Source organism: Dipodomys merriami, unplaced genomic scaffold (genome assembly GCF_024711535.1).
Source record: "Dipodomys merriami isolate MVZ:Mamm:240054 unplaced genomic scaffold, mDipMer1.0.p SCAF_1, whole genome shotgun sequence".
NCBI lineage: Eukaryota > Metazoa > Chordata > Mammalia > Rodentia > Heteromyidae > Dipodomys > Dipodomys merriami.
The window spans coordinates 50,255,630-50,280,206 of NW_027202270.1; the positions used below are offsets into that span (position 1 = coordinate 50,255,630).

At 39.5% G+C, this 24,577-nt stretch overlaps 1 protein-coding gene across 2 annotated transcripts in view; it reads left to right on the plus strand.

Moving 5' to 3' along the window:
• The window catches only part of Grb14 (growth factor receptor bound protein 14), a 137,378-nt gene that overhangs the window by 84,063 nt on the left and 28,738 nt on the right, over positions 1–24,577 (plus strand). For both annotated transcript variants that reach the window (XM_070021850.1, XM_070021859.1), the window contains 2 exons: positions 20,211–20,332; positions 22,601–22,675. In XM_070021850.1, coding sequence (XP_069877951.1) covers positions 20,211–20,332; positions 22,601–22,675 — 197 coding nt within the window. The remainder of the gene's footprint in view (positions 1–20,210; positions 20,333–22,600; positions 22,676–24,577) is intronic.

The window sequence follows — 24,577 nt, forward strand, 5'->3', positions numbered from 1 at the left end:
CACATGTTGCTCTGCTAGCTGAGATAAACAAGCAACAAATGGTCACTGCCTCATAACCCTTCATTCCTCCCTTGACTTATGGTCCTGAGACACAATCTTGTGGCTCCTGCCCAAGACTAAACTCCAACAGCTCTCGATCTTGAACGAGTTCTTTTCTTTTCTAGTCCCTCTCTGACCTTAGCCATACTATTAAACAACAATACCAATGACAATCAGTCCATTTTTCTTTTCTTGAGGCATACGTGGAATGGTTGGGTAGGATGCTTGGAGACTTCCCATGTTTCCCACGGTCGTCTGGCATGGGAGCAGTGGATCCAAGCAGCAATGCCATCCACCTTAAGGGCAGTAGGTGTAGCCAGTAGCACCATGTAAGGTCCCTTCCACCATGGTTCCAGAGATCTCAAGTTGTGCCTTTGAACAAACACCCAGTCCCCTGGTTTAAACAAATGGGAGGTAGGAATAGAAGCAGAGTCATCTAATGCTTTTGAGGACAAGCTGTGTAGATAGTCAAGTTTACATAGAAATTGAGTATCACTCAAATCAGAAAGCAATTCAGTCTGAAGCTAGGGATAATGGGTGGAGGATGTCCATACATTATTTCAAAAGGAGTAAAGCCAAGCTGATAGGGTGAATTTCTTACTCTAAACAGGGCAAAAGGAAGGAGTGATACCCCGTCTGTGCCAGTCTCCAAAACCAATTTAGTTAAGGTCTCTTTTAGAGTCCGATTCATTCTTTCTACCTGTCCTGAACTCTGGGGTCTATAAGCACAGTGCAATTTCCAATCCGTCCCCAGTGCCGCAGCTATTCCCTGACTTACTTTTGAGACATAGTCCGACCCAAAGGTGGATGGGAAGCCATACCTGGGTAGGATTTAAGCTTCAACCCATCCTGAAAAGGTGTCTACAAAAACTAGCAAATATTTATATCCAAATTTTCCAGTTTTAATTTCTGTGAAGTCTACTTCCCAATACACACCTAGCCTATCTCCACGGAGGCAAGCTCCTTTTGTAACTGGTTGATTGGGGGTGTTGGTGAGCTGACAGGCTTTACATTTTTGGGGGGGGGTCCAGTTGTGGGGCCTGAACTCTGGGCCTGGGCGCTGTCCCTCAGCTCTTCAGCTCAAGACTAGTGCTCTACCACTTGAGCCACAGCGCCACTTCTGGCTTTTTTCTTTTTGCTTATGTGATACTGAGGAATCGAACCCAGGGCCTCAAGCATGCAAGGCAAGCGCTCTACCACTGAGCCACCTTCCCAGCCCAGGCTTCACAATTTTTAACAATGTCCTCAATGAGTTGATTTCCTTGCCTAATTTTTACTTCTGAGTGTTGGAGCCTAGGGAACCCTACATTCTTCGGGTTCCCATGTGAGAGGCCCGATGGATTCTCTTAAGAATTCCCTTGCCCAATCATTTTGGCAAAATAAGTTTCCCCTCACTAGTTTTCCACCAGTCTTTATTTTCTTCTCTGCCTGGGGATTTATAGGCAAGTCTTCTTGGGAGTACTGAGGCTCAGGAGGCAGAGCTTGTGGCCCTGGGTCTACTAGAGTCAGTACTTCTGCTCTGGGCTGGAGGGATGCCTCCTTAGCTGCCTGTTTGGCCAAGTTATTTCCTTTGGTTATTGAATCGGTTCCCTTTTGATGGCCAGGGCAGTGCATAATGGCAATATTTGCTGGTTCCCATAAGACCCAGATGAGGCTTGAAATTTCTTGTTTGTTTTTAATAGTCTTTCCCTCAACTCTCAGCAGCCCCCTCTCTTGGTAAATGGCTCCATGGACATGCACGGTGACAAAAGCATACCGACTGTCTGTGTAAATGTTTAGTCTATTCCCTTTTCCCATTTTTAGGGCTTTTGTTAGTGTCACTAGTTCTGCTCTTTGTGCAGACGTTCCCTGGGGGAGTGCTTCTGCCCAAACTATCTCAGTGTCCGTGGTCACTTCTGTGCCCGTGTACCTTCCTCCATCTAGACTGAAACTGCTGCCATCTGTGAACCAGGTATGCTCGGCATGCAATAGTGGCGAGTCCAACAAGTCTGGCCTGAGACTATATACTTGGGCCAGGATCCTGCTCACAGTCATGCAGGGGTGCTTCCAGATCTGGATCCAGCAGCAGAGTAGCTGGGTTTAATGCTATAGGTACGCAAAAGAAGCTGATCCCCATGGGGTTAAGTAACAAGGTCTGGTAATGGACCATGCAGACATTGCTCATCCACCAGTGGGGCGGTTGTTTTAGCATCCCCTCTAGAGCATGTGGAGCCTTGACCTGGTCTCTCTTTTCAGTGGTAAAAAGGACTTGTAAAAGCTGACTACAATTATCCCAAGTGGGCTGATGAGTAAAGAGAATAGTTTCAAGCAAATAAATTAAATCCTGGGGTTTCTCAGAAAAGGGGGCATTTTGGATGTGCCAATTGTATACATCACTGGTAAAAAATGGCCAATAATTGCTGTCAACCATCTGCTTCCACAGGACCTATGGTGCGTAAAACAGCTGCATTAGAAGGGGGGTTGATCCCATGGTGTCGTGGAGTGACTGGCCCCTCAGAAACTTTAAGGGCAGGTGCCGAAGGTTTGGCTGCTGGTTCTATAGCTCCCTCCTCCTCTTGATTATTCTCAGATTCTGCAAAAGGAACCTTGAGAGTATGGGGGAGGAAACATTTCTTCTTCCAAGTTATCTCCCTGAAAAACTTGGGGGTACAATTTCTTTTCCTCTTTCTTAGTTTCTTTTTGTTAAGTCTAGGGGGATAGGTGGAGTGGTGCCCATGGTTTCCAGTCCCGTCAGTCATACAGTCCAAAAAACAATAAACAGTACAAACAAAACACTCTCAGGCCTGACAGTTAAAAAAGAAAAAAGCTCACGAAGTGGAAATCTCCCGAAGTGGTCCACTGACTCCTGTAATGGTGAAGCAGAAGAAGCGGACCCACAGTGGGTGAGTTGGGTCTCGGTTAGGAGACCCTCTTGGTCAGTTCCAGCCCAACACCTCACTGACCCACGCCCCAAAATTCTCACGGCGGGGTTCCAAGGACCCCCACCCCCGCAAGAGGATCTGGGATGTCTCCAAGTTCCTCCAGGGTTTTCGTACAAGCACGTCCACTTTGACAACCCTTTACACAATACGAATCGGAGCGGCCATCCTCACAAAGAAAAATGAAAGTAAAGCAGACAAACAGGACAAGACAAATTAACAGAGACAATTGAAAGCACGGTTTTCTTTTATTTTTTTATGAGTACATTTCTTATCAAGCATTGCAGCCTTCTCCTTTGTTTACCCTTCACATCCCTTCCCAACCTCCCCCCCACCCAATCCTCCCCCCCCACCAAAGATGTAAAGTTCGTTTTCGACATGACAACTTATACTAATCATTGTTGCAACGGGTCCACCTGTATCCTTAAATGACTTGTTTTTCGCTGTTTTCTTGCCTTTGGAGTCTGAGTCTCTGGGGTCTCTTGGGGTATCCCGGACGAGCCCCCACTAATATGTTGTGCCCAAGTTGCAGGACCCCCCACCAAGAAGACCACCAGGAGTCAGACGTTCCGAAATGCAAAAGCAAGGTTTTATTTAGACGAGCTGCATCTCAGGCCTCATCCTACACTCAGACACAGCAGAGCCTAGGAGGAGAGCCCCAAGCTAAAGATTTGCAGGGCTTAAAAGGCAAACAACCAGGTGTTTGGATTACCACCATGTGTTGCTCTGCTAGCTGAGATAAACAAGCAACAAATGGTCACTGCCTCATAACCCTTCACCACGACTAGACTCCTCCCCCCCCAAAAAAAAAAACCCTACAAAAATTTTGGTGACCAGCTAGTCAGCTATGCATATTGTGTAGGAAACATTCCTGACCTCTTCTGATCAAAAGGATATTTTCTATGAAAATAATTTAAAGGAAGGTAGTATTTTATATATATATATATGTAATTATATATATATATATACATATACACTCACGTGTGTGTGTGTGTGTGTGTGTGTGTGTGTGTGTGTGTGTGTGTGTGTGTGAGTGTGTGTGTTATGTTTTGGGATTCAACTCCAAGGCTTTGTGCATGCTAGGCCAGTATTCTACCACTCAACTACATTCCTCTCCTGAAAAACATTTTATGTGTGTGTGCCTGTACACAAGACCTCATGATCTTACTCAGATTGCTCACAGCTGAAGCTCTACCTCTTGAGCCCCACTTTGGGCCTAACAGTTTAGTGGTTAGTTGGAGATAGAGTCTTGCAGTCTTTTCTGTCTTAGTTGACTTTGAATCACTAATCTTTCAGGTTTTAGCCTTATCTTTTTCTAGGACTGCAGGAATGAGCCAGTGGTACTCATCTCTAAAAGAATATCTTTTAGACACAAAAATATTTCATCTCATTGTACATACCTGAGAAAAGAGCTTGAGAATTAAATATAATTATCTATAATTTCATAACACTGAGAGCCTCTATTTAGCATTTCAAAATCTCTGTAGAGTTCTTCGCATTGCTCAGACTCTCCACGGGGTCCTGATATGTGGTGAGGATGGTTTCGCATTCATGATCCTCCTACCACAGCTTTCTGAGTGCTGAGAATAAAGACATGTGCCTGGCTTAGTCTCTCTTTGTTAACATACGCTGTATTTGCGTTCACTTGTGTAGATGACGTGCTTTTTTGCATACTGAATTTTTTTTTTAGATTTCTGCCTTTCCCTATAGATTCTACATAAAGTAAGAGTTCTTCTCATCCTTTCTGCTTCAAACAGTATGGCAAATGTTAATAAACCAATTCTTGCCAGTTTTTGTATAATTTTGAAAATCCTGGGGATTTGGTATGAAAAATTAGGTTAAAACCCTTTTCCCTTGTGTTCCAGTAGTGTAAAAATATGAATATTTGTTACACTTCAGATGATGACAAGCTCCTAGGGGAAGGAAGAGAGAGAATAACAGTGCATACTGGGGACAGCCAGGAGATGTTCTTTAAATAAAAGCCTTAGAGGCCTCCTGCTTGACTAGAGAATGTGAGCACACAATGCCCAGGGGTTGCAGTTGTTAAATGGGAGATTGTTCCAGATGGTAGAGAGAGCATTGGAAAGACCCTGATTTAGCAATGTATTTGTGTATAAGAAACAGCCCAGGGGACAGTGCCCCTAGAGTGGAATCTGCTTGGTGGAAAGGAATGGATGAGAATCTCACAGGGCCAGACCTTACAGGGTTTGATAGGCCACAGAGTAGAACTGGAATTTACACTGAGTCAGAGGAAAGCAGTTGGAGGTCTTTGAATTTGAGAACAATTTGTTCTCTGATTTACTGTTGAATGTATCTATTACCATGCCAGAATTTACATTTTCACCTTTGTGGAACATGAGGTAGTGCTCTTCATTTCTATCACACTACCCACAGATCCCTGGAACAGTCCTTATCTACCTCTCATTCCTGCTACTTTGTCCATGTTCCTTCCGCCTCTTCCCTTATGGTCTGCATATGTATGAAGCTTAGTGTTTTCAAGATCCTGAGGCCCTACAATCGAGAATGTTTTAACTGATGGTATGGATGAGATTTTTTTTTTGTACTTTAATGACCAAGATAAAAGCAGAATAGCTCCACATTCTTTGTTAATAGACATGTTCTCCTTCTGACCCATCAAGCTATACCACTGAGTACTGAAGTCAGAAGGGAAATTCTTGACATTCAAAATTATAGTGGGTTCATGGGACCAAGTCTATATTCAGAATGTTGTTTCCTGTGGTAAAGGGAACTTCAGTCTTATTAGTGTTTTGTAATAGGAATGCATGTGTGTGATTGCCACTGTTAGTGTACATAATAAGGTTTTATTTAATATCTGTTTTATCTAAAGTGGTACAAAAATTGGTGGGGCAATACTTCAGTCAGGGTTAAACACTACAGAAATCCACGACCCATAAGATACTAAAGTTTATGTATTTTCCTCTGAAGCAGGTTGCTTTCATTTTACTTTATCAAGCAAAGTGTTCCTGGGATTTGGTGGATGGTTTGTCTCTGTTTATAGTACATCTCCACCTCTCAGATATGACATAATTTAAGCTGGTTTTCAAATAAACCTTCTTCATCCAGGTGGTACTGGGATCAAACTGAGCTAGCCTGATTCACTTGAAAACAAAGCCAGATATTTGTTTTGTCTGAGCAAGAGGATCAGGTTAGAAAATTGCTTGTTCTTGAACCTCTATACAACATGAATGATAATAGTATGTTTGGCATTTAAATACAATGTCAGTACTTCTCTGCCCTAAATCATTGGCTATAAATTGCTGAAAATTTTAATAGAGAAATCATTGAAAGCAGCCTGATTTCCTGATTTCATATCATAATAATCTTTGAATTGTCTGATTATGAATTATACTATTTTAGGGGTCTAGTTGCACACAAAATTATAGACTTTCAGTTTAAAATGCCATTGTACCAACACATATTTTCTCTTTCACAAATTACTAAAGCTGGTTTTGTAAGAGTGTGCTTTGCTTAGCAACCACTGGATGTCAGTGTATTTCCCCAGATGGAGTTCTCGCCTTGGCTGTTAGTGAAGAGGCAGTTCATGGGGTGGGGGAAGAGATCTTCAGCTTCAACTCCTCCTGAACTTAATGGGATCCATGATTGTCTTGCTCCCATTTTGATTCCTAATTGGAGCCATGGTACAAAACAGTGGCAATTAACACAGTACCTCAAGCACATACCTAGAGAGTCCTCGGGAAAGAAGAATTAATTGTATTTTTGTATCATTGCTAGGAACAGCCGAGATTTCCATTGTGAATATCATTGTGAGTGGCTTTAATAAGCAAAATGAATGACTGGAGGCTTTTAATGAAACTGTGTTTGTGTGTACAGCCAAATCTACTGTCTCTTAAGGACAGAAGCAGGCACAGTGTGGGGGTTTGGAGTGCGATAATTCATGGTTGCCTGCCTTGAAGTAGCTACTGCACTATACATTTTTTAAAACAAAAGAACATGACACATTTCCTGTTGTCTGGAGCTGATAATGACTTTCCTGTGCCGTTTATGATTTACAAGCTTTCAGGATTGTGACCATCTTCATCACCAGCAGAAAAAAAATTTGTGAAGCCTTTGGGGCAGGTTGTTCTCTGACTCTTGTGCTGAGAATTGTGGGCCCTGATGCAGAGCTTTAGGAGATGTGCCATTCTGGGAGCCACTCACATCCTAGAAATGGTCAACATATTTACAATGGATGAATGAATGATTGAATGAATGAATAAAGGGAAGGTCATACAGCTAGAGCTGCTGGTTTTCCCTTTACATTCTTATAAGCCTCTGCTATTGCAGGCAGGTCCCACCAACTCTCTCTTCTGCTATGTCAGCTTGGCAACTGTCCCTCTGTCTCTAGGGCACTAATGTGATCCATTTGAATACAGACATGATTCCCACTGCATTAGTATTAATGTCCCTTCTGGGTTTCTAGTGCCTGTGACCTGCCTGCCCTTCATACCTGCAGCTGTGTCTTACCACACGCTCTTCAGTTTCCATTTGGAGAACTGGCTGCAAGTTCCTACACATGGTTTGCAGTTTCCACTCATTTTGACTTGTTAATGCTTTTAAGATCTTGGGAATCCCTTCCCTAGTGGGGCTGAGGATCAAATCCAGGGCCTTGTGCATGCTCAGTGAGGACCCTATCTTGAGTTCTAGCATGTCCACACATCTTTATCTGGCTAACTGCTTTGTAGCTCCCGGGCTGTTCTTTTTAGTTATTTTAGCTATTTCTTAAAATAATCCCTTTAAAAACAAGATGAAGATGAACATCTTCAGCTATCCAGACTTACTGATAGCTAAGTTAGCATTGCAGTTTGGGAAGCGTAAAAAGAAAATGTTGAGGACACCGCTCTCTGGTCTGGGTGGTACTTGCCTGTGCTGTGTGAAAGCTATGAGGAGACATACCTTCTTCTTGACGATGCCCAGCTCCTAGGCACATGGCACTGCTGACCTGAAGCACTTCCTTGAGATGATCGGGATACTGGCTGCCACCACCTGTTCTCACAGATGTTCAGAGGACTACAAGTCTTGAGCACAACAGAGGGAGTTCCTGGAGACACTAGGAACCTTTGCAATGGTGTGAATTCATAGTGAGATGTAGGGCTCCACAATTGGTGTTAAGCCTTTATGATTAGTTAATAAGATTACTCAAAGCAGATTATTTATAGTATCAATTAATTTGAAAAGTCAAACTTAATAGTATAAAATATACTACATCCATACTGAGTCACAGCGGGTTTTGGTCATGGTTTTGAAGTACTGCCTTTTTAAAGCAGGTGTGAGCAAATATAAGAGTGTAATGATGATTGGCTAAAAGCAATCTGTAAACACAATGCAGTTTTTTTCACAGAGACCCAGAGAAAAGACAAGAAGGGAAAATAAGAAAAGATTATATGCTTATTTTTTTTTGTCGGTATATTTAAAGATGGATTGTGACTCAGTTATCTATAACATTCCCTAAAATGTATCATTTTAGGAATCAGAAAAATAAATAAAATGTTAAAAGTTTTTGTTTAAGACTTGGCTCAGGCATCTTTCTGAACCTCTGGGCCAATTCAATATCTTTGTTGCTGCTATGATGTTTTCTACAGCTATCTCATTAGTAGTCATAATATTAAGTTAGACAATAATTCTTGACAACAGTTACATTTACTTAGTGTGTGTGTGCATTGTGTGTATCTTTGTAACCCAATGCCAAAGACAAATATGTTTGCACTAAATTTTATTGAACTGTTAGACATTTATGTCATCTAATATAAAGGATGGCTTAAAGCCAGGCACCAGTAGCTCACACCTGGAATCCTGGCTACCTAGGAGACTTCATCTCTAGTTAACCAACAACATGATAGACTGGAAGTGATTCTGAATTGTTAGAGTGTCAGCCTTGAGCTAGCAAGCCAAGGTAGGCCCTGAGTGCAATCCATGGTACTGGCACATAAAGTACAAAGAATGGCTTGCAAAGTAGAGAGAAGGAGGGATTTTGGAAGAGTCCGAAGAAATTATATCCCATGCTAAGATGGCAATTTACTTTTTAAATTATATACTGGGTAACTTGCAATTTGTGAAAGCCATTTATAAGCACTCCAGATATTTACCCACTCATCTTGAGATTAACATATAGGCAAACATATGTGGAAAAATAATGCATTTTTATGACTATACACGTTTTCATGGTTGGGTCTGAGTTAACACAAAGGCTATTTTGATTTTCTGGAGAAATAAACTACAAAGGATTCATCAATTTCAAGCTGAAACATCACAACTTTTGTATTATTTTACTTGGGGAGTTGTATCTGGCAGTGGCAATTTTCTCGGGGGATCCTGGTGGTATTAGGCGGTCTTCTTAGGTTAAGGAACCTTTTAGAAACTGAGCTCTGTATGATTTTTTGTATCTTCTATTTTTGTTTTGCTTGGTCAGAGGCTATTCATTTTTGTGAAAATAAGATTGACAGAATGTGTGTAGTTTCTGCCCAGCATGGAGAAGTACAAGGGCTATTTGTCTCTAGGAGTTTCCTGTAACAAAGGGATACCAAGAATTGTTTTCTGGGTGAATTAGAGGTAAAAGCCACTTTTGTTTCTTCTCTTATCAAGTGATGAGAAGAGTAGGGACTCAGGTTTCTATCTGAGCCCTACACTGTATTTTCAGTAGATTCAGCGAAGAAATCCAGGCAGAAGGTCACAGGTGAGCACTTCCCATTCTTGAAGGATTGAGGTTTTTTAAAAGACTTTGAAGTTAAATCAACAGTTTCAGAAGAAACTTCTTTCTTTCTTCTTTTCTTTTCTTTTTTTTTTTTTTAAGTGAAAGGTTCTGAAAATTAAACAGAAAACAGAATTACACTCAGTTGTCTTCATTTGTTAATAATTCTATTATAAGACCTGACTGATATATAAGAAACAAAAATAAAACTTAAAATAGTAGAGCATTTTCATTTTTGCTTAAAGGATTTTAAGACCCTTTTGAAGCTTTTCTTTCATTTTCCATTTTCTTGATTACTTCTTAGAAGTAACTTTAAAATACCTTCCTTCTGTTTTACTAACTACATATTTGACTACTGTAGTTCACTTTCCAATTTCTAGAAAATAACTTCAAGAAGTTTTTAAAAATAGGCTTCATCAATTATTGGTTAGCCAATTAGGGGTAGGAAATATGATGCTTGGGAATGAAATGATTAAAAATGTATCTGTAACATTTTAATAATATGTTTTAATATACTATTTTAGATGGATTTTATGAAATTTTAAAACTAAGGTCTTTAAAATAATCATGATGAAGTTATGTGAAAATTATCAGGGGTCTTTTCTTAAGTGTAACTCTGAAAAGATCTGAGTTTTGGATGTTGCAACAAGAGCTCTAGTTGTAGGATTAGTATGTTTCTATTTTTTAATATGAATTATTTATTTATTTATTAATTTTTTTTTGGGTCCGGTCGTGGGGCCTGAACTCTGGGCCTGGGCGCTGTCCCTCAGCTCTTCAGCTCAAGGCTAGTGCTCTACCACTTGAGCCACAGCGCCACTTCCGGCTTTTTTCTTTTTGCTTATGTGGTGCTGAGGAATCGAACCCAGGGCCTCAAGCATGCAAGGCAAGCGCTCTACCACTGAGCCACCTTCCCAGCCCCTTTAATATGAATTATTTAGAAGGACTTCTTAGATGCTGAAAATTAGCAGGGTTTAGAATAGGTCTAAAGGAAGAGAGTCAAGATAAAGTTTATTAGAAGACATCTTGTCCAGTGTTTTCCTCTTCTTTTTCCCAGGTCTTAAATGGTGCTCTGCAAATAGGAGCAGCAAAAAAGAATTTGGTCTTCTCCAGTGTCTCACCTCTATTAAGGAATTTTTCTTTTCCTGTCAAAGTAATCTGCCTTAGCAACTTTTATCATTCTGTCATACCTACATCTTTATTGCCAGGTGTGGTGGTAGTACACAACTGTAATTTTTTTTTTTTGGTCGGTTGTGGGGCTTGAACTCTGGACCTGGGCGCTGTCCCTCAGCTCTTTAGCTCAAGGCTAGTGCTCTACCACTTGAGCCACAGATCCACTTCCATTTGTTTTTTTTTTGTGTGTGTGTGGTTTATTGGAGGTAAGAGTTTTGGACTTTCCTGCCACGGCTGGCTTTGAACAGTGATCCTCAGATCTCATCGTCCTGAGTAGCTAGGATTACAAGTGTGAGCCACTGGTGCCTACCTCACCTGTAATCTTTGTAATTGGGAAGCAAATGCAGGAGAATTACGTTTGAGGCCAGCCTGAGATACAGAGAGAGATACTGCCTCATAAATGCCAAACAGAAAACAGTGCCCTCCCACCCCCACTGAATACACATGTACAGAGAAAGAGGAGAGAAGAGGAGGAGGGAGGGAGGAGAGGAAGGTGGGAGGCAGAGAGACAAAGAGAGAGTGAGAGAGAGGAACGGAAAAAGAAAAAAAGGGAAAGGAGGGAGGCAGGGAGGAAGAAAGAGAAACTGTATTTAGTTCACTATGTTATCTACATTATAAAACAGATACTAATTTTTCTTTAAGTGTGATGAACAGTTATGCCTCCTAGGGCCATTTGCTTGTGCGCTATTGTTGTTTGTGCTATTTGGTTTGGATGTAGGGCCTTGTCTTTCTGGGCAGGCTTTCTACCTCTCAAGCTTCACCCCAGTCAGATTCTACTTGGTAACCACCTATACTGCACTTTTACCTTGGTTACAGATTTGTCACAGCTGTTCAAATGTAGCTTGATTTTTTGTTTTTAATGTTTTAAGTGCAGTCCAAATTCAAATGATCTCTGTTACTTTTGTGGAAGGTTAAGAGTGGTATAATTTGAAAGCCAGGCACTGGTGGCTCACGCCTATTATCCTAGCTACTCAGGAGTCTGGATCAAGGTTCAAAGCCAGTCCAGGCAGGAAAGTCTGTGGGACTCTTACCTCCAATAAACCACTAGAAAACCAGAAGTGGCGCTGTGGCTCAAGCGGTAGAGTGCTCACCTTGTGCTGAAGAGCTGAGGGACAGCGCCTAAGCCCAGAGTCCAAGCTCCATGACCGACAAAAAAAAAAAAAAGAGTTGTATAATTTGAAATGGTGCCATTATTATCTTTTACACTCAAAACATGTTCATTTTCAATTAAATAGCAACTGTGTATTGAACACATTTCAAAATAAAAGCAATGAAGACAATGGAAACATGACAACTGCAGGGAAATGGGAGGTGAGGAGGAGGATGTAGAAACAATGAGCAGGATGTAACAGACCGGGCAGAGGGCTGGGTTTCCCATGTGTTAGACCTTGCATGCAGGCTGGGGTGCTACCCTGCTGGAGACAGACCATCATCTTGGGGGAGTCACACTGCCAAGTTGGCTGCCAATCAACTTGGGCAGGTTGGCTATTCTGAACCACAGTGTCCATCTGCAAAATGGACATGGAACTTGCTCCTTAGGTTATACTAACTTTTTAGGATACTGTAACAAATCACCACAAACTTGGTCAACAATAGAAGTATATATTGTCACAGTCCTGGAGACTCTTAAGAAGAGTCTGCTCCTTGCCCCTTCCAGTTTCAAGTGCTGCTGGCACTCCATGGTTTGCTGTGGCACCACTTGAATCTGCCTCTCTGGCACCTGAAACACATTGCATTTTCCTGTCTGTGTCAGATCTCCTTCTACTTTTCTCATAAAAGGATGCTTGTGATTGACTGGTTAATCAATGCTATCTTCCCCAACTAAGTGTTCTCAATTCAATGACACCTTCATCACCCAGATAAGGTAACATTTATAGATTCTAAGGATGAAGAGCTGATATCTTCATTATATATCCATTTATTTTTGTGCTTGTACCAGGGCTTGAACTCGGGGCCTTGTGATCTTGCTGGAGTTTTACATTTATAGTTGGCACACTACAATTTGAGCTATGCCTCTGGTACAGAGGTTCACTGGTTTATTAGAGATGGAGTTTTGTAGACTGTTTGGGCTGGCTTCAAATTGAGGTCCTTATACAGGTGGACCTGTTGCAACAATGAGAAGTACAAGTTGTCATGTCCAAAACGAGCTTTACAATGTCGGTGCAGGGTGGGGGGGAAAGGGGGAGAAGGAGAAGGATTGGGATTGGGGGCTAGGGGGGAGGCTGGGAAGGGATGTGAAGGGTAAACAAAGGAGGAGGCTGCAATGCTTGCTAAGAAATGTATGCATTATCCTGCCTATGTAATTGTAACTCCTCTGTACAGTATGTTCACAAATAAAATAAAATAAAATTAAAAAAATATATAGGTGAGGATATTGAAAGAGGTGACCTTGATCAGGATGCATTGTCTCCATAAATTTCTTTGTTAAATCCAAATTCCTTTGTACAGCTACTCAAATATAATAACAATAATAATAAAATAACATATGGGAAAGACAAAAAAAATTGAGGTCCTTAGATCTCAGCATCCTTGAGTAGCTAGGATTGCATGTGTGAGCCACCTGCATCCTGACTAGGATCTGATGTCTTTAAGAATATTCAGCTTGTTTGGGTATTATTAACATACAATACAACAGTAAGCTAGTTCTCAGTTTAAATCATACAGTGTTGTACCTTCCTTTATTTCTGTAACTGGAATAAGTTCCTGTTTCAGAGTCTCCTGTTCCTTCTTTTTCTTCTTGTCAAAGTGATGTACAGAGGGGTTACAGTTACATCAGTAAGGTAATAAGTACATTTCTTGTCAAACTTGTTACCCCGTCCCTCATTTTCCTCCTACTTCCTGTTCCTTTTAACAACAGGGAATTTAGTCTCTCATTGTTGGATCTCTGGATTGTTCCAGCCTTGTTGCAGTAAATAATTAAAGTTACATCACTGAGTTGCACACAGGTTTGAGGCATGCACAGGTGAAGGTTGAGATTTCCTCTTTCCAACATCCTACTGTAGTATTCAAGGCTAAAATGAAGTATTGTTAATTCTTTTTAAAAATATTTTTATTGTAAAGATACTGTAGAGGGGTTACAGTTGCATGAGTAAGGTAATGAGTACATTTCCTATGGAGCATGTTGCTAATTCTTACTCATCTGTTCTCTTCATATTCTGGAATCTTGCTCCTTTAAAGCCTACTGCCTAAAGCATCAAGCCTCTAAAGTTGCTGGTCTTCTCTTTGCCCTCCTCTCATGTTCCCCCTGGGGAACTTGACTCTGTGGCACCCCTTCTCCATATTTGGAAAGTTATCAACTTGACGTTACATTCAGCTATTGCCTCTCACTTCTTGATGATAGGAAATGTCAAGGCTGTGGTTTAAGCTACACAACACCTGTAAGCTTTTCTAGTGTTTTACCACCCAGAAAACATTCCAATTGTGGGTAGAAGCAGGGTAGGAAATTACTGGGTCCTACATCATCCTGGTAGTATCCAGCTCCCACACAGTTTCCACTCTATCCCCATTAACCCCTTAACTAACTCTGTTCCCAGGAAACCAAGGCTAGATAGATGGAAGACTGGTTCAAGCATGATTCTTCTTAAGCAATTATATTTGCCAAAGTTTGACAAAATCTACTTTTAGAGGATTGAAAACCCAAGAAAATGCCTTTGACATTTTTCCCCTCTGTAGTGAATTTTGAGAACAAACCATGGTCTATTAGTGATAATTGGAGCAAAGGAACTCAGGTTGGCAAAGAAAGCACGCAAGCATCTTGATTAATAACCTTGAAATTTTCTCACTGTAATTACAGAGAACATAGGTATAATGTTCAAAACAAAGTACACTTACTTATGGGTACCTTTGTTTTACAAGCTTCAAGTGTCATCTCGGTTTGAGTGAGAAGTAGACAGAGGCAAGAATCAAAAGTTTATAAAAGGTACAGTTTCTGTTTCTTTATCCCAATAGTTTGTCTCTTTGTCTCAGTGTTTATTACTTCCCTTCTCCCTCACACCTAAATGCTTATACAGTCCTTCCCAGGGCTGAGACTAAGCCCATGACATCATCCTTAAGTGCTTTGCTTTCTCACTCATATCTAATTTTCAGTAGCCCTGAATTATATATAATTATATATAAGTTACCTATATATATTATACCTATATATATTATATATGCATATATGTGTGTGTATGCATATATATATATATATATATATATATATATATATCTTTCAAATCAGTTCAGCTCTCCACTGAGCAATGAATGTGATCCAATGAAAACATGCCCATTCATGTGGAAGAAACTGTTCAATATGCTGTCTTTAACTCAGTGAAGACACCCAGTCCTTTCTGTGCTGTGTCCCACTCCCCCATCTTATGACTCTTATTTCTAGACTTTTCTCCTGGGAATCTCTTCCTTTTCTCACTTAGCTTTAGTCACATCAACTTCATTGCTGTGTTGGGAACAAATCAGCCTTACCCTCAGCTCAGGGCTCCCTTCCTGTGGGCTTTGCTCAAACTTTTTTCTCATTGAACCTTTTCTGGAGCAACACTGGAAATGGACTCCCTTCCCCTCTCTTCCCTGCTCCATTTTCTTCTTTGGGCTTTATTGCCATCATTAATAGGCACTTTTTTTTACTTATCATCTGGGTTTGCCCATTTGAATGAAAGAACCATGAAGGCCGTTATTTCTTCCTATTTTGTCTATTACAACATTGCAGCTCCAAGAAGAATGTCTGACCCACTGTGGTCTTCAATTGACGATACGTGGAATGGGTGGATGAATGAATGAGTTGTAGTTGCCAGATTAATAGGTTTACTGCTTTAACAAGTAGATGTAGGAATGCACTGTGGGCAGGATTTATACTAATATAGATGCTCTAGGAGGGTTTTCAAGATAGCAATTCCCAGGTTGGATTGGAGGAAGTAGAAATGAGAGGAGGCCATGTAAGAAGATGCACCTGAGGATTGGTTTTGGGAATAGGGTTGGGGCTTTTGAGACACACTGGGAGCAACACCCAGCAGCTGTGGCTGTGAGAAGCAAATGATATTGTAATGAAGATAAAGAAAGATACCATGGTAAGTTTTGATTTTATCTTCTTTTAGAAAAGGTGGGCAGGACAACTTTAAGAGAATTTAGGAAGCAAAATCAGTTTCAAGTATGTTTTTCAGATTTTTTTCAAATGTATAGCCAGATGTACATAGCATAAAATTGCTGTCAATATGCTGTCTCATGTTACTTAATGAAGACCCCCAGTGCTCTCTGTACTGCCCCCAACTCATCACTCATAAGAACTTTTTAAAAATTTAAGAGATTACAAAAAGATTAAAATCCCATAAGTCAGGTTATGAATATAATGCATCTAGTTCAACATCCTCACTTCCATCCTTCTCTATCTTTTCCCCTCCTATCCCTACAACCACTTCCAGTTTTCTGGTGGCTTATTGAATATAAGAGTATTATGGTCTTTTCTGCCCAGACTGGCTTTGAATCATGATCTTCATATCTCAGCCTCCTGAGTAGCTAGGGTTACAGGTGTGAGCCAGAGTATTATGGTCTTTTCTGCCCAGACTGGCTTTGAATCATGATCTTCATATCTCAGCCTCCTGAGTAGCTAGGGTTACAGGTGTGAGCCACCACCATCCAGTTACCCTACAAGTTTTAAATGCACAGTTCAGTGGCACTATATGTGTTCACATTCATAGGCAAACTCCACCTCCATTTTCTTTAGGACCTTTTATCTTTCCATACTGAAACTCTGTGCAAACTAAACAACAATAACTTCTAATTTCACCTATTCCCTGGCAACTGATTCTTTAGTTCTTTATGAATTTTGGCCACTCTAGGAACCATATGAAAGTGGAATCATATAACATGTGTATCTGTCTTATTTCACTCTTCATATACTTCAAGGCTCATGCATGTTGTACTTTTTTGTCAGATCCTCATTCCTACTGTGTGTATTGATCCCTTAACAGCCATTGGGTTGTTTCTGATTCGGCTCTTGGGGATGTTATTATGAACATTTAATGAACAAAAATTTCTTTCAATCTCTATTTTTATTCCTTTGGCTGTGTGTCGAAAAGTGGGATTGTTTAATCATATGGTAATTGTGTTTGCTATTTTGAAGAGCCTTCTTGATTTTGGTTTTCAACAAACTGTGGTTGTGATGGTGGAGAGTATCCCAGTTAGGACTGAAGCATGGATAAAAGCATTTGTAGGCACAGATTCACTTCAAGGAACCTGATAGATGTCATAGAAGAAGAAGAGAATGAATTCCTTTAGAGAGGGATAAAGGAGAGAGTAAATCCAAGGACTATGCGTTAGGAAGGAGAGGCAGTGAAGGGAGCCAGTCAGTGAGACAGAAGAGGAACAATCAGAGTTAGGAACAGAGCTCTGAGTGTAGATGCACTTAACTCAAATTCATCCATATTCATTGGGTACTTTTCAAGAACTTCCTTTCAGATGAGGAAGCTCCTATTTAAGTATGACATTACTTTTAAGAGTTCAGGTATAGTAGGTCACAGATCACTACCGAGCATTGAATTTCTAAGACACAGATACTTTTCAAAAAGGTCTAGAAACACTAAAAAAAAGTAGAAATTTATATCTCTTAGCTGTTCTCCATTTTCTCCTTTGTATTGATAATTCTTTTTTTTAATTTCTTTTTTATTGTGAAAATACCATGCAGAGGGTTTATAATTACACGGGCAAGGTAATGAGTACATTTCTTATCAAGCATTGTTGCTTCCTCCTTTGTTTCCCCTTCTCATCCCTTCCCATCTCCCCTCCCCCCACTTCTACTTTCTCCCCGCCCCCCCAAAATTGAAAAGTTTGTTTTTTGATATGACGTCTTGTACATCTCATTGTTGCAATGGGTTCACCTCCCTTCCCCTCCACAAAGTATACCAACATCAAATACAGTGAACACAGGGGTTATATCGTAGGGGAGGGACATACAAAGCAACAAAGAAATCATCTTATAAATGTGTTAGAAACAATTGCAAGAGAGGAAAAAATTTGATTACACCTTTTTTCATTTTGAAAGATGACACAAAATAAGAAAAGTGATGCTATCTGGGTGCCAGTGGCTTTTGCATGCAATCCTACCTCCTCTGGAGGCTGAGATTTGAGGATTGTGGTTTGAAGATAGTTTAGGCAGGAAAGTCTGTGAGACTCTTAATCTCCACTAAACAACCAAAAAATGCAGAAGTGACTTTGTGGCTCAGGTGGTATTTGAAAATGCTAAGGGACAAGTACCCAGGTTCTGAGTTCAAGCTCTTGTATTGGCATGTGTGCGTGTGTGCTTTAACACACACACACACACACACACACACACACACACACACACACACACACACACACACACACACACACCTCAAAGAAAAGAAAAATGGAGCTGAGCATGATGGGTTATGCCTATAATCCCAGCTACATGGGATCTGGAGATCAGAAAGATCTCATCTCAAGGCCAGCCTGAGCAAATGTTAGTGAAGTTCCTGTCTCAACAAACAAGTTAAGCATGGTAGGGTCCACACGTATAATCTCAGGTACATAGGAAGCATAGATAGGAAGATCATAGTTTGATGCTGGCTTAGGCACAACAAGAATCTATCTGAAAAAAATAACTAAAGCACAAAATGACTGGAGGTATAGATCAAGTGATTGATAGAGTACCTGGCTAGCAGATGCAAGGCCCCATACTGACTTCCCCACCACATACACACACAAAAATGTTTTTCTTTTCTTGCGATTGTTTCTAACACATTTATAAGATTATTTCTTTGTTGCTTTGTATGTCCCTCCTCCATGGTATAACCCCTGCTTTCACTGTATTTGATGTTGGTATAATTTGTGGAGGGGAAGGGGAAAAACAAATCATTTAAATAGGGATACAGGTGGACCCATTGCAACAATGAGATGTACAAGTCGTTATGTCGAAAACGAACTTTACAACTTTCGGGGGGGGGGTGAGCGGAGAGGATAGGGTGGGGGGGCGGGGAGGATGGGAAGGGATGGGAAGGGTAAACAAAGGAGGAGGCTACAATGCTTGATAAGAAATGTACTCATTATCTTGCCCATGTAATTGTAACCCCTCTGTACAGTATTTTCACAATTAAAAAAATATATAATAAAAAAATAAATAAATAAGTGTGTACAGCACATGTGGACAGCTCAGATAGCTCTCAGACATTGTGTCCCTTATCCTACTTGTTCCCCCACACCCCACTTGCCAGGTAAACTTTGTTACCCTAAGTTTTAGCACCGCAGGCTAATTTTCCCTGTTTTGAACCTCATGTCAGGGTCCTGCCATGGCCCTTTTCACCTTGTTTGAACCCATCTTCACTTTTGCTCATGGTTGTAGTACAGTGGTACTGTGGGCTTTTCTATCACCCATTCATTCTCCTGGCTACAGGTATTTGGGTACTTTATAGTCTGGGTTGTACTGTGAACAATACTATTATTAATGTCATCATCACTATTAAGATATAATCTTTGCACGTTGTTGTTGTTTTATCTATTTAAAGTTGTCATTGCTTAGTTTGTATTTTCTGTTAAGGGTTTTCCTATCTTTTCTGCCTTTTTTTTTTTTTTTGGTCGGTTGTGGAGCTTGAACTCTAGGCCTGGGCACTGTCCCTCAGCTCTTCAGCTCAAGGCAAGCACTCTACCATTTGAGCCACAGCGCCACTTCTGACTTTTTCTGCTATGTGGTGCTGAGGAATCGAACCCAGGGCCTCATGCATGCAAGGCAAGCGCTCTACCACTGAGCCACCTTCCCAGCCTGTTTTCCTGCCTTTATTGTTAATACAAAATAGAATTTCCTTAATATTCGCTTTGAAAGTGTCAAGTGCCACAAGAAACTGAGCTTTCTTAAAAACCTCTGTCTACCTGCATTCAACTTTTTCATTTAAAGTACCTATTTAAAATTTTTCTTCAACAACCCAGATAATGTGCTTTAACTGCTTATTGAACCTGTCAAAATTCTTCCATCTCTTAATGAGGTGAATTGTTCAACCTTGGAACAAATATTTTAATTTTGGCACTGTGATGAGTTGTGGAAAGAATAGCTCTCACATCTCAGTTGCAGAAAGAATAGCTCTCATGTCTCAGTTCTGTTACCAAACTCATATTGTACTTTCCACAGCAATAAAAGCAGAATGAGAGTTAGCAAAAACGGCATGGATATGGATGGCTGCTTCAGTGTAAAATGACATTACTAATTCAGAATTGATATGGAATCTTACCAGTTGGGATATTTTAGGATCAAACTGAAATTTGCTATGTTTAATAATAACACATGCTTCATCTATTTTATATACTTGCATGATTATATAATTATATGGTCTGTTTGCCAGTCAGACTCTCTGTCAACATACTCACTAAAGTGTTCTTCACAGAAAGAGCAATAGAAGACCATGAACTGGTGGTTGAAGTGGTATCTACCTGGGGAATGGGAGAGGAAAATAAGCTATACTTTAGAAAAAATTATGCCAAATATGAATTCTTCAAGAACCCAATGGTAAGTGAAATCTCCATAAGCAGCAATGGAAATTAAATGAACCCATTAAGTTTTATATGAAGAGGAGGATTAGTCAATAATAAAATACAATTTAATTTAGTATTATAGGTATATACTCCATTAACATTATGCATACATTCTCATTTTAGCAATTATTAGTCAACATCATACTAGGAAGTTCAGATACATACACGGGAACTTATATTTTAGCTTTTTTTAAAGAAAATCTGAAGGAAGATGAATTTGATTATTTAATTTAAAAGCATAGGGAAACCTAATTTGGGGAAATTAATGCTGATTTCTTTGTCCTTAAGGAAAACAGAACAAAGCAAAATAACCACACATTGGTTGGGGGAAAATTAATTACTATAGGGTCTCAAATATATTCCAGAATATTAGAGCTTCAATTCTTTAAAACATTTAGGAAGTTTAAATAATAAATCTTTTAAAGTAATTGGTGGTTATGGGAAGTGTTGTAGCTTAACCAGAAATGTAAGATTGACATGTGTCAACCTTTAAATGAATGTTGTTTGCAGTGCAGTCATTTCTAAGCTAAGTAGAAATGGGATTAAAAATCAGTACATTATCTGGTAACTACTACGTTCATTATAAGTCTCTTTAAAAGAAAATAAATGTGTGTCACGTCCTAATGAAGACTGGGTATCTAGAGTCATCAGAATAGCCTCTGGGCTCATTACTTTAAATTGTTTTTGTCTCTGCAGCTGTAACGTATTTTTGCATGAAGCTTGGGATAATTGGATTGAAATGATCCTTTATAAAATATATATGATACACACCATAATAGGATATTTTCAAACCCTGAAAGATATCTTCCATTCTCCTTCATTTTAACTTATTAATAGAAACATAATGGGATGATCTTTGACAAAAGAAAATAAGAGTTCTAATAAAAATTAAATAGAATTAGGTTTGAAGGGGAAAGTGTATTCTTGTTGTGAATCTTTATTAAGGCATGAATTTAACTCACATTTAAAGAACTGTGTAGTTTAGTTCCCCATCCTTTTGAATTATTGAATTTTATTTAAATAAGACTGGACATGCCTTTTGTAGACCCAGAGCAATGTTTTGTTTTTGTTTTTGTTTTCAATTTTGGGGTCACATTATAGTATCTGAGGATATTTTGGGTGTCATACCATCAATGTGAAAGACCCACTGCCTGGAATGTTGCTGAAAACTGTATAATGCAGATAGACTAGACCAAAATGTTAGTAGAATGGTTATTGAGAAACCCTGTTTTGGAAGAAATATTGCAGCGTGTAGTTTTCCAAACTTGTCTCATCATGAACCTTACTTAATGGAGTCACAGTTCTTATCCAGAACACAGAATCCAAGACCTACCCAGAATGACTGACTCAGAAAAGGCAAGATTGAGGCCTGGGAATTCATATTTTAAGCAACTTCCCTGGCTGAATTGTGTGATTAAACAAGTCTGGAAAAAGAGTAACTGGGAAGGCCTAGGCCTAGACTTTTTAGCAACACTACTGCATCCTGGATCTTTTCTGTTCTGGGATGGGATCCTTGGCAGCATCACTTTTGCCTGTTACTTCTCTGTGTCTTGACTGAAACATATTTAATTATCTTTTAATGCCTAGTTTTGGGGACTTAGAAAGAAATGTGGAGCAAGCTCACTGCCAGCTTGATGGCAGAATTTGATCATTCCAGGCTCTAGCATCTCTATGATGGGCACCATTGGGGGTATCTTGCTAATCTTCAGGTTCAGCTCTGCATGTGCAGGTTAAGGAACAATATGTGCAAGTGTGAAATTCCACAGTAAAGCCCCTCTGAACAGTGGTCTGACAAAAATGACAGGATGGAAATCAAGTCTTGTCTGGAGGTATTAGTAATAGTGGAACAAAGATGGTGAAGGAGGTAAATAAATTTAATATATTTTATGCCAGTGTGTGGATATGGAATAATGAGGCTTGGTGAGATTGGTGTGCTAAGAGAAAGGGGAGGAAGGAGCATGAACGATGAGGGTGGTCAAGGGACATAATTTGCATATATGGACATGTCAAAACGAATCCCCCTTCCACAACTAATAGAAGTGAGAAAAAAAAGAAGTAGAGAAATCCTACAGCATCAATTAAAGATACCCACAGATTAAATTCCAGGACTGGCATAGTCTCAATAATCACTTTGTATAAATGTTAGACACACTTGTTTAGAGAATTTTGGCTTTTGATTTCTGTTCAATTGCAACGTAGTAATTTGGGTTTGGGGATAACTTAACCTGTGTCTTTTCGTCAGTACTTTTTTCCAGAGCACATGGTGTCCTTTGCAACTGAAACCAATGGAGAAATATCCCCTCCACAGATTGTGCAGGTAAAATATGTTTTAATTAGACCATGTCAATAATAGTACAATGAATGGAAATTCTTACACCCTTATTCACTCATTCCTAGACTTGGAAATGATATGCCTTGAATGATTAATTTTTCCTGAAGGAGAAACCAAAAAGAAATAAAAAACCTAAGTGATCAAAGGTCCCTGCTAATATTCTTTTCCCTGGTTAGTTGCAAAAGGATTTTAAATATATATATATATATATATATTTTTTTTTTTTGGGTCCGGTCGTGGGGCCTGAACTCTGGGCCTGGGCGCTGTCCCTCAGCTCTTCAGCTCAAGGCTAGCACTCTACCACTTGAGCCACAGCACCACTTCCGGCTTTTTTTATTTTTTGCTTATGTGGTGCTGAGGAATTGAACCCAGGGCCTCATGCATGCAAGGCAAGTACTCTACCGATTTTAAATATTTTTAAATGCTTATTGTGAAAGGAAACTTGGCAAAAATTTTCTCTATCTTATATGTAAGGAATATGTAAGTATTTGAAAAAATAAAAATCCGAGTTAGATACTTAGTATTAGCTGTTATAATCAATAACCTCAATCTTGTTGGGATAAAATACTAACCAATTAAATTAGTGGAGGAAAATAGAGACTACATCCATTTCACATGCTAACGTTTATAATATCTGTGATGGAAAAAAGTTGCATACCATTTTAAGATACTTTCAAGAACTAGTATTTCTAATACTTGTATACCTTATTAAAATCTCCTTAGCATTGTGCCTCTTTGACTCCTTTCTTCCAAATGGTCAGTTCTTTGAGACAGTCGTTCTCTAAGGCCTTGCTGTTAAAACTGGTAAATGATTTCTATTACTTTATTTTCAGTGCATTTGTAGCTTTGTTATCAGAAATGTGGTAGTTTATTTTTGCAGGTTGTATGGTTCTTTGCACAGTGCTTCAGGCTTTGCTGTGCTCACTTGCGAACCTCTGGGATTTAATGAAGACAACATTTACCATTTCTAAGATAACATGACTTTTAGTATATTAGGTAGACATATCTACCACTAATTTGTTTTCTGTGCTTTTATGATAGAGCATGTTTTATTTCTACTCTTCAGAACACTTGAGGTATATGATTAGTCCCAAGAGAATTTCCTACAGGCTGCTTCTGTGTTATTGGGTTCCCCAGAACTCCCTTAGTATATTAGGGTAAATGGCAGCGGTCCAGAACCCCTAATCTCAGTCTGGACACTTCACTATTGGGACACAGTGGGAGATTGAGAATTTCCTTCTGCCTCCTCCCCAAACTCTCCTCTCCCAGAATTATAAGTTATACTGCTTTAATGTTAAATTACAAAAACAAGAGAAATCAGTCTTTGGAATCAGATAGTCCTGCACATGCCCCTGACCTCTTCTCTCCACTGAGGCAATGTTTCCATTTTTTAAAAGGTTTCTCCTTTCTCTAGTGTGACCTTTATGACTCCCTTTAAAAAATTTAATTGGTTTGGTTTAATAACTTGGAAAGCACTCAAACTAAAAAAAAATCTACTTGCCTGTTTTGCATGTCAATTAATTAATATCTGCGACTCATTAAATAAAAAAATCAATTCACATTTAAAATACAAATATCTATCACCAGTGCTTCCATGAATAGTCCTTTAAAATATATTACATAGTTTTTGTTGATAATTTATTTTAGTTTCAGTTTTTCCCATTTATTAGGGATTTCTATTTTCTTCTTCTAATGGGACAATAATATATTTCCACTGCCTTATTAAAGACCTTGAACACAGCCACTCACATATAACTATTTGTTTTCTGTCTCCATTTCCTGAACAACTTGTGCCTACGGCCTCAGTTAATTATTACTGTGTAACACATTCTTTCAAATCTGAATGGCTTTAAATTACCTGTTCACCTTTTGCCAACAATTTTGAGG